Source organism: Scleropages formosus, chromosome 13 (assembly GCF_900964775.1).
Source record: "Scleropages formosus chromosome 13, fSclFor1.1, whole genome shotgun sequence".
NCBI lineage: Eukaryota > Metazoa > Chordata > Actinopteri > Osteoglossiformes > Osteoglossidae > Scleropages > Scleropages formosus.
The window spans coordinates 10,277,911-10,288,789 of record NC_041818.1 but is presented as its reverse complement, the minus strand read 5'-3'; the positions used below and the strand labels follow the sequence as shown (position 1 = coordinate 10,288,789).

The 10,879-nt window shown below is 44.4% G+C and overlaps 2 protein-coding genes across 2 annotated transcripts; one reads left to right on the top strand and one right to left on the bottom strand.

The window, feature by feature from the left end:
- Positions 1 to 1,335: 1,335 nt before the first annotated feature.
- Positions 1,336 to 3,768, bottom strand: zdhhc24 (zDHHC palmitoyltransferase 24). The gene is made up of 3 exons (XM_018737045.2): positions 3,404 to 3,768; positions 2,228 to 2,505; positions 1,336 to 1,991 (listed from the first exon to the last, which is right to left on the bottom strand). Exons 1-3 carry the CDS (start codon positions 3,706 to 3,708, stop codon positions 1,684 to 1,686), a joined length of 891 nt encoding a protein of 296 aa, XP_018592561.1. The 5' UTR covers positions 3,709 to 3,768; the 3' UTR covers positions 1,336 to 1,683.
- Positions 3,769 to 5,628: 1,860 nt separating this feature from the next.
- Positions 5,629 to 9,434, top strand: LOC108925291 (uncharacterized). Its single transcript, XM_029257497.1, has 6 exons — positions 5,629 to 5,693; positions 7,383 to 7,539; positions 7,868 to 7,948; positions 8,448 to 8,616; positions 9,074 to 9,378; positions 9,429 to 9,434. Exons 1-6 carry the CDS (start codon positions 5,629 to 5,631, stop codon positions 9,432 to 9,434), a joined length of 783 nt encoding a protein of 260 aa, XP_029113330.1.
- The last annotated feature ends 1,445 nt before the right edge of the window (positions 9,435 to 10,879 follow it).

Genomic DNA, 10,879 nt, shown 5'->3' with positions numbered 1-10,879 from the left:
CCTGAACATAGCCACAAGAATTTATTTCTTCATCATATGTCGTTAATCAAATCAAAAGAAAAATATTTTTGTTGCATTGTTATTCTAAAGGAAACTAAATTTTAAAATGTAACAAAGAGGAACAATACAAGATTTCCTATAGCGGAAGTGCTCACTGGGTTCTAATCACAGCTGTGCACAGGGCTAATGTGCAACAGTACCAACACAACTTCAGCAATGCTTCATAATGCAGTATAACTCCGCAATCTTGTGTGATGGGGCTCCTTCACTGCTATCTGCAGCATCTTTGCTGATGAAGTTTCAGAAGGATTTCGCATAGCTCCTGTTACAGTGCCTCTGACCATGATACTTATCATAATGAAGTGGTTAGAGCGGCTGCCTTTCACCCAAAGCACCCAGGTTCAAATCCTAGCTCTGAAAATTGTTCCAGTAAGAATATCCTGCTGTATAGATGAGTAAATAATTTTAAGTTGCTTTGGATAAATGTCTACTAATATTGATAAAAATATTACCAGCAGACAATATAAAAACTTTTACAACTCCCAACAGAAACCCCAATCAAGCATAGAAAACCGAACACAGTGCCATTCTTATAAGCAGGAAATAAACAAAATTAGCATATAAACCTCCCATTGTCAATTCTCTCTAAGACAAAAGCATTTTTATATCATTGAACATATTACATTTAGTGCTTGTTCAGGAAGACACATAGGTCTAAAAATAATTAACAAAAACACAAATGTTTAAAGGGACTCGACATATTCAAGATCACAGCTTAAGTCTTAAAAAAATAAATCAGCGATCAGCACAGAATGCAACGTACAAGAGGCTGATACCCGCCCGACACCACACTCCTACACACTGTGAGGTAGCACAGGCCAACCACAATACAAACACACAGGGTTAGTGGTTCTTCCAACAGAGGGGGCTGCTGGTGCTCAACAAAAGGCCTCATGAATATAAGGACAGCTTGAAAATTTCCAAAAAGAGAATAGCATGCCATGAGTGATCAATGCCTTCCACTCATTTCTTTTACAGGCACGAAACAAGACATTTTTACTGCATGCAGCTTTCTGTGTTTAGTATAGTCAGCTGTGAAACAGTGCAGTGACTTGTATGTACAATTAACCATTTCCTGGCTAAAATAAATCAGCTTCACCCTCTTACAGGATAGAGCTGCATTGGCAGCAGGTCAAAGTGAACTTCCGTGGGACAGAAATATTCATTTAGAAAATATTGTGAGTACAGCAGCTGCTACATAGTTCACTTCAGCAATTTTTTTTTTTTTTTTAATTTCTAGGACAAAAACATTGTGCATGTAATAAAAAATACACGTATTCTATGCAGTTAAGGCAAGTCCACCTTAGAGCAACGTGTTCAACTTCCACAAGTTACTAGGATTTATGTTGATCCTCTTGTTACTCACAGGTACAGTGTAGTTTGGAATTTACATTTATCAGCATAAGTTTAACTTCTGTTGGTTCACCAAAGATCTGTCAAACTTCATTTTAATCAAAGGGCAAACAAAGTGTAAACTGAGGGGAAGAACATTGTATGGTTTCCTCAACACTGCCTACACCTCTGCCTTAAGCTAAAGCCCAGCATAAACGAAGGAACTGGATAACTCCTTTACAGATTATTTCTTGCAATTACTGCAATTACAGCAAATTACTTAATCTCGGGTTATTGTGAGACAGTGCTGCTGGCAGGTTCCAGGGAGCCCGTCACCCGGAAATGAATGCCGTCTCCAGGAAGTGGCGAGGGGATGAGGGGACAGAGCCAGCAAAGGTACCAGCGCTGTCCGAGGCACTCCTTCACGTTGGCCAGCGGACCCAAACTGTAGGGTCGACGGCTTGAGTACCACTCCCGGGTGGTCTGGCCCCGCAGCATGAGGGCAATGTGGAAGAAGAGGAAGGCTGCCACCAACAGGAAGCCCACCACGCACGTGTCTGCGATGAATGCAAATGCGAAGGCACGGGCTGTCACTTGTCCTTGGAGAGACAGCAGGTCAGAGAAGAGAGGAAAACGGGGAAGATCTTACAGTAAAAATGAGGCTTTGCAATGTAATAGAGTGCGAACAAGAAAATAATCGCACACGTTGCTACGCAGCCGATGCAATAATTTGTTGGAAATTTAGGATCTCTCTAAAAGCAGGGTGCAAACAGCTGCAATATGAACCAAGGCCTAGTGACCATGTCACTGTCGCACCTGGCGGCGCACAACTCACCGGACACCAGCATGATCCAGGGCACCATGAGGAGCATGACACTGTGCAGCGTGACGCCCTCTTTCAGGATGACGATGAACACCTCGGCATTCATCACCACAGCGTACAGCAGGCCAGCCCACATGAAGAGCAGGCAGCTCAGGAAGTAGCGGTAGTTGCGGAAGCCAACGCACTGGCCGAAGAAGACACAGTGGTGGTCGCGACGAAGTACGCACACGTTGCAGTCGTAGCAGTGGGAGCAACGTGGCGGCGTGTGCGTTTCACAGGTGTAGCAGTACCTGTCGAGAGAAGGACAGCTTCACCCAGGCGGAACTGTGTGATGAACCCATTATTATTCCCTTGCTTTAAATGAGACATCGCCATCCTCTACGTGTTCACTTTCCCCTTTTCAGATATAAAGAGCAGAGGTTCTTCAACTATTTTTAGGCCATGAACCCCTTTAAGAGTCTAGTAAAAACCAAAAGACCCTCTGAAACAGGTGTATAATAGAGAAAATTTGCCCTGAAAATGTATTACTACATGTATTTGCCTTTGAAAATGTGTCAATGTAACATGTTACATTGACACATTTTCAAAGGCAAATACATTTAGTCACAATTACATCACAGATGGTAATATCGGTAATATTTTTATCGTACTGCTTTATTTTCAAAGCAAGCCTGCACTCCAGGGACCCCCGAATCCGATCCACAGTCCCGCAGAGGCCTTGGACCCTGTGATATAGCAGATCATTTCACGGCTGATTGCCTGGTCGCAGATGAATTCCCGTTGCCTCTTGTACTCATTTGCTGTCATTAAATATTTAAGATGAGCTGGAACTTGTGAGAGCGAAGTTAACCCTGTGTATGTGAACGATTACTGCATAGTACTGCATTGTAACGTAACTCCTAAGCTAAGAGGAACTACTTGGAGAGAGCGCGAGCCTACTCGGGGGGGGCGGGGTCACCAGACCAGCCCAGACCCCCCGTCGCGCGCTATCGCGCGCTGCCCGCGGGACCTTTGTACGGCGATACGATGGAAGGATGGCGCGCGCGCTCACAGGAAGCGGAGCATTAGATTCCCAAACGTTCGAACGCTGAATTCAATTTCCAGGAAATACACGAGGAATCTCGAGCCGGCCACACGGGGACGTGTCACTCTTCGCGTGCCCTTCACCGATGGAGGCGGCGGTCTCACCTCCAGCCCTGGCCCACGCCGTCCCCACCCAGGAATACCCCGCGGATGCTCGGGCTCGTCTTGAGGAAGAGCGACGCGTTCCACGTTATGTTGCCCAGCATGAAGTACTGCAGCAGGAGGTGAGCCGCCTTCCACACGGCCGACCACTCGCCCGCCTTCTGCTCGGGCTCCCGCGGCGCCTCCACCAGCACCAAGTAGCTCACCTCCCCGGTGATGGAGAGCACCAGCAGCGTGTTCACCACGACGGGTAGGTAGTGGCACGCTCTCTCCACGCGGCCCCTCGCTCGGCTCCCGAAGACAGACATGATGGTGATGGTGTCCGCGAGTCCGCGCCAAGCCCAAACCAGGCGCCAGTGAGTGAGTGAGCCAGAGCGACGCCGCGGCGCTTTCAAAGAGGATTGACTCGGAGCAAAAACGGCGCCGACACCGTCCGTAGAGACCACTTCTCGAGGACTGGTGGTGGACAAACGCCAGAGTGTGTCAGTGAGTCTCTGAGGAGAACTCCCGCCCGGGCAGCAGCAGCAGCTTGCCAGCAGCAGCCGCAGACTCAGTGCCGGAGGAAACACTGACTGAGCCCAAAGCACAAGAACCCCGTTTTAAGTTCTGTCGAGCGCGCGCACATTCTCTGAGGCGCTCAGCCCGCCGGCCCGGTTTCTGTCGGAAACACCCGGGAGGCTGGTCTGGCCCGAGCCGCCGCGCGCCCTCCCCGTGCGGTGTTACAGTGAAATCAATCCCGTTTACCCAGCATCGACAGTTCCGACCCGCGGGACTCCCGCTGCCCACCACGAGGGGCAGCAAAGAGAGGGCGGGAGAGCGGAGAGGGGGCGCCTACAGCACTTTTTTCTTTTTCTTTTTTTCTTTTTTTTTTTTTTTTTTAAAAAAATTAAACGAACAGTTCAAGAGCTCACAATACAAGAGCATTTGTCAGTAAACAACCAAACTTAGCCAGGGAGAATTATGCAAAATAAGTAAATAAAATAAACAAAAGAATTGAACTACAAGTGAAGCAGTCACTCAGATGATCCGTATGTTACAGAAAAATGTTTAAAAGTATTACAGTAACACCGTCTTAATGGTCAATTTGGACAATTTGCGGGTGGTCCCCGACTTACGATGGGGTTACGTTCCGTGAAACCCATCGTAAGTCGAAAATGCATTTAATACACACCTCTGCGTGACAGACCGGGAGATGCGGATCGCTGCCCAGCATTGCGAGAGAGTATCGCACCCGTATATCGGTTGCCCGGGAAAAATAAATTCAAAAGTACGGCAGATTTCTACTGAATGCCCATCGCGAGCTCACCGTCCTAACGTCGAAAAAATCGCAAGTCGAACCATCGTAAATCGGGGACCACCTGCAGATGAAAATATTAAATGGTTTACAGAGTGTAACAGTTTTAATTGTATTTTTATTAGGGCTAAATCGGTTCAAATGTCAGTGTACATCTCTACTATTTGCAAGATAAATCCAAAATTTACTCATTGTCTTTTGTTTTTGTTTATTATTATATGCTAAAATAAACCAAAAATAATATTTAATTGAGGGGGGTGCGGTGGCGCAGTGGGTTGGACCACAGTCCTGCTGTCCAGTGGGTCTGGGGTTCAAGTCCCGCTTGGGGTGCCTTGCGACGGACTGGCGTCCCGTCCTGGGTGTGTTCCCTCCCCCTCTGGCCTTACGCCCCTGTGTTCCCGGGTAGGCTCCGGTTCCCCGTGACCCCGTATGGGACAAGCGGTTCTGAAAATGTGTGTGTGTGTAATATTTAATTCTAAAGAATTTTGAGCACAAGAGGGGTGCGGTGGCGCAGTGGTGCAGCAGGTTTGTCCTGTGCCTGCTCTCTGGTGGGTCTGGGGTTCGAGTCCTGCTTGGGGTGCCTTGTGATGGGCTGGTATCCCCTCTTGGGTGTATCCCCTTCGCCTTGTGTTGCTGCGTTAGGCTCCGGCTCCCCGCAACCCCGTATGGGACAAGTGGTTTCAGGTGATGTGTGTGTATGATGTGAATTTTGAGCACAATTTGTAAAGCATGCAAGGTCAAATGAAAATCATAATTTCTAAACCACTCATTGGATTATAGTTCGGAATAAAAATCAATTTAGTGGCTTTCATGGCAGCATTTGTAGTGCTGAGTTGGTTTTCTTTATGTCCTTCCCCCTAAAAGTGTAATCTGACCATTAATCCTTGTTAATCCAGAGGCCTGGCGGAGCAACGCCGAGTGCGGACTGGACAACATGGCGTTCTGGTACCAAAGCGGGCCGGAAAACATCGGAGAGCCGGTCTGGAGCATGCTGGACAGGTCAGTTCTGATGCCAGTGCGCTGTCTTTATGTTTTTTCATTCATATTTCCACTTTCTCATCCATATCATTTTTAGAAATTACACACATCCCAATAGTGTAAACTGTACAATTTTCAAGGCAAAATACATTAGATAACTTCAGGAAATAAAAGGTGTAATTAAAAATCGCTCATCAGATGAGTGCCACAGTTCAGGAGAAAGAAGCATCTTTCAGTTCTTTTGTACACCTTTTAACGTGGAGCAGTGTTCAACAAACTGCCTTTCCTAATGAAAATAGGAAAATGTATTAATGACAAATTACATTTGTCCAAGGTATGCAAGAGATGAACTGAACAGAAGTCTCTGATATTACAGTCTTACCCATGAATGTGTGTACAGTACATGACTGTGGGTGAAGCTTTTGTGCATCTCGTCTAAGGAGCTCTAATCCTCTTGAGAGTGAAGGGGGAGAAATCTTATCTGTTGAGCGTGACCGTTAGGTGCTCACTGAACACATATTTGGTATAGTCATGGTTTATATCCTAATATGTGTTATGTATGCTCTCACAGCATAGTTGGTTGACAGACACTTTTATTCAAAGTGACTTTTTTCAGTTTCAGAGTTTCTTCGTCAAATTTTAAGTGTAGGAGTGCTGAATATAGGCAGCTAGTAGCGTAGTGGTTTGCACTCATGTCTTTGGGCCCAAAGGTTGCAGGTTCAAACCTCACTTCCTGCTATTGAACACTTGAACAAGGTACTTACCCTGAATTGCTGCAGTAAAATTACCCAGCTCTATAATTGTAAATAGCTGAACATTGTAAGTTGCTTTGGAGAAAAGTGTCAGCTAAATAAATAAATGTGAATATATATACACTAAGTTCAGTACCTGTGCTAAATACATATTGTCTGAAAAAGGAGTACTGATGATGTATCATGTAACTTGAGGATAACCTGGATCATACCTATATACAGAATAATGAAAGGGGGAAACATGGGAAAGATTTCAACATTATGAACACAACATTTAACAAAATAATAAAAAGACATGTCTGACACCTGGAGTGAGTGAATCATTGCTGTCCAAATCTGTTAATATGTTGTAGGAAAAGATGTCAAAAAGATGTAACAATATCACTTTCGTGTGTTACAGCAAGCATAAGAGAATGGAGCTGAACAGCACCCTTGTGTGTTTCCAGAGGGAGCAGAACCTGTAGGTGAACCTCCAGTCTTATTGCATATGGCCCTTATTCACCTGTACAACTGACTTGCTGTGTTCAACTCAAAACATTTTGAGTGAACATTACCTTCAGTTATGTTGATCTTATATCCAAGACTATGTGTTTGTGTTTGGGGGAAGTTTCTCCGCTGGTCTATATACAGTTTAAGTTTCTGTACTGGTCTATATCGCCTGTTCTGAGTTTTATGCAGCTACTGGTGTGATGAACATCGGCGCATATGGTGGAAAGAAGCAAACTAACTTTACTTAAGAATCGCATGTCTGCAACTATGGCTCTCTTTCTCCTAATGTAATGAACATATTGTATTTCTCTGAGATGTGCATTGCTGTGGAGAAAAGCATCTGCTAAATGAATAAATGTAAATGTAATACAGGATTGTGTGTGTGTGTGTGAACAAGACCCAGATGAGTTTTTCCTTGGCCCCACGTTCTTACACAAGCATGCTCTTCCCCACCTGTCCCCACCTGCAGCAGACGGGCTATGCAGCTGCAGTCACAGTGGACGGAGGTTAGGGAACGAGAGCACAGGGCCTGGGTGCGCAACAGGCAGCTACTCCAGGACTTCCAGAAGGCCCAGGAAACTCTGAAAGACCTGGCTGCTCAAACTGCAGCCATGGGCACCATCCGCGTAAGGACACGGCTCAGCCTGTCCTTAGAGACAGGGGAGAGTAGAAAAAAAGTACTAGGCAACTTACTTAAAATAAGTCTTTATTGAAAGTCAGTGTAAGATCATGCAACAATTTACTTTAATCGGTCATCCTTTCTTATGTGAGGTATTAAAGGCTCTTTATGTAGAGTAACGGCTTACTGCAAGCTTTTGTTTTGTTGTGCACACTGCTCATCTAGTAGATACTGTTACCCCATCCATTCCATATGGCCGTTAAAAGAGTGTCAGAATAAAATGTGATGTGTTGTACAATTCAGGAGGACCCCTCACCGCTCCCTGCCGCCTACAGGTTGAGTATGAGAAGCAGCTGGAACAGGAGTTCTCTCGATGGCAGCAGAGGCTGAATGAGAAGAGGCTGCAGCGCAAGGAGGTGTCAGTTCCCTGGCTGCTAGGTTCAGTTCAAGGATGTAGAAGTCTGTAGATACTTGCTTGTTTTTTGTTCTGGGATGTGTCTCCAACAAAATAATGTCATTATATTCCTTTTTCAATTAATGAGTTATGTGTAAAATATAATTTTCAAGAAAAACCCAACACTGATAAATGAAAATATGCATTTAATATGAAAAATCAAAAAATACTTTTTAATGTTGCATTTTCCATATTTACCTCTACTTATTCTCATGAAGAAATGTTAGTATTTGTCTGAAGCTTGTCATTAAATTATTATTGTTTAGAGAGAATCATATACATGTACAAAATATATAATGCTAGGTTGTACAGGCAGAAAATCTTTGACCCTTTACTATCCAAGTGCATTAAAGGTCAGAGTAGCTTATACACCTTTCCCTGCATCCAAACCTAATTAATTTCTGAAAATCTACCTGTACCATGAGGGTCTGGATCAGAAAGAGCAATTCTCTCTTGCCCAGCAGGCGGAGCTGCATGTAAAAGATTTTCTGCTGAGACGAGAGGAGAACAGGAGCGACATTGACAGCGGGCTTCCTGGGCTAGCCCATTCTCACTCTCCTGCTGGTCCCTCCTACCTCACCAATACACCCCTTACTCTGCACACTGACCCAGTAAAGAAGAGCAGAGCCTGTGAGTATTTTGCTCTTAAGCACATCACGCAAAGTTCAACCCCACATGTGAGGGTCTGTCAAAAGGTATCTGCAATTATGTTCAGTAATACATTCTTTTAATAACTTTTGTGAGTCACCTTTGTGGGATCCTGGTAGCATAGTGTTCAGAGCTGCTACCTTTGGGCACAAAGTTTACAGGTTCAAATCCCACTTTCAGCTGTAATATCCTGGAGCAACATACTTATCCTAAATTGCTCTGGTAAAATTGTGCAGCTGTATAAATTGGTAAGTATAACTGTAAGTAGCTAAGCACTGTATGTTGCTTTGGAGAAAAGTGTAAGTTAAATGAATAAAACTTATGACATTATTGCAGATACTTTTTGACTTACCCTTATATTTTTCAGATTTTAAATAATCATATGTTTTCACTTACATACATGCTTTTGTGTGCTGCTCTTTAATTTACTTCCACTCAGTGAAAAATACTACAACAGCCTTCCACGAAGAAGACAGTACCCCACACCTGATCTGGAATTCCATGTCGCATCCCTCCTGGTTGACACAGGTTGAGCCTCAGACATCTGCTTCACAAGCTCAGACTCTACATAACATCAAGGCCAATGTTTCCATGGAGGATAGGCGTTTTCAGGAACATTCCAGAGCTGGGTACCCTTTCCAACTCCCCCTGCCTTCTCCTGCGATCCAGCCCTTTGACCCCCGTTGGCTCCTCCCTCCCATAGAGCCTCTGTCAAGCTGGTATGGTTTGTACACTGGATTCCCAGTCAGGCCCCAGTTTACATCCCTGCAGGTGCCATGGCCAGGGTTTCCCAGTCTTGATCCTAGAGCTTGGGGTACAAGCAAAGTGCAAGAACAGGAAGCCAAAGAGGGCATACACACTTCATCCAGAAGATGGGAGTGGGAAGGGAGGGATGGTGGAGTCCATCCCCTAGAGGGGAGCAGGTGCCTGAGGAAGAAGAGGTCCAGTGACCAGTCTTCTGAGCTGGATGTCAGACCAGGTGAGGAGTTACTCTTGATCATGGGCGAATACTCTTTATCAGACCCTTCTTACGGCATCCCAGCCAGTGAAGCTTTGCATAGTCAGAATCCCAGGCAGTGAAAAACAGCAGCATGTTTTGGGGAGGTAGTATTTGTCAGCTGTGGCGGTATTTGTCTGCAGTGCGTCTGTCCAGTGCTCCTGGGGTCAGCAGTGGGAGAAGCTCGGCCTGCAGTGGTGCCCCAAGCAAGAGTTGCTCCAGGGTGCCAAGGAAGAGGAAAGACAAGACAGGAAAGATCTCAGAAAGTCACACAGTTCAAAAGGAAATCTCTTGCAAAGGGTCTGTCTCTACTCCAGTCTAAATCTTATGGATTTTAAAGATTTATAAGCAACAAGTTCAATTACTTGGTATTTTAAGTCTTAATACATTTTCAGAAATTTGATTGCATTGCACTTGGAAACATTCTGGCTCCTCATTTTACAGATGTTTGAGTTATGAATTTTTGGACATGCAAACATTTTCCAGTTTTCTTTAAGTTGTTTTTTCTTCACTGTTCTACATTTGGATTTATTAATTTAGTTGACACTTTTTTCCAAAGCACCTTACAGCATTAAGGTACTTACAATAATTTAAGCAATTAATACAGCTGGGTGATTTCTCCTGGAGCAATTTAGGGTAAGTACCTTGTTCAGGGGCACTACAGCACTGATGGGATTTGACACTCTGACCTTTGCATCCAAATGTGTGAGTGACAGAGAGAGTGTGTTCCACTGCTGTATGGATGAGTGACCCAGTGCAAGTAGTGTATCTAGCAGTGTAAGTTACCACGGTGAATAAGGTGTGCGGGCTGACGACACTACATAGAGTTCATTGGAAGTCGCTTTGGAGAAAAGCGTCTGCTAATAAATAAATGTAAATGTAAACGTAAATGCAGCAAGTACTATGCTACCTGCTGGCTCTCAAATTTCTTAACTTTGTTGTGGTGTGAGAGTGGCCTATGTTTCCTTGTCCAACTGTTATTTGGCAACACAGTCAAATAGAAAAGACTGTCGGATTCACCTCAGTTCTGCAGTGTTTATAGCTTGTGTCATATTCGTATGTATTGGTGATCAATAGCAAGAAGTTTATGAGATCAATTAGTCAACAATCAGCATTTAATAATAAAAATGTAAAAAAATGTATAAAGTATTTCTATTTATTATAGTTATCTCCAAGATATTTACAGAACTGTTAATAAATTATGGGACCTGTGTTACTAAGGTTTTATTAATTAAAAAAAAGTTGAAG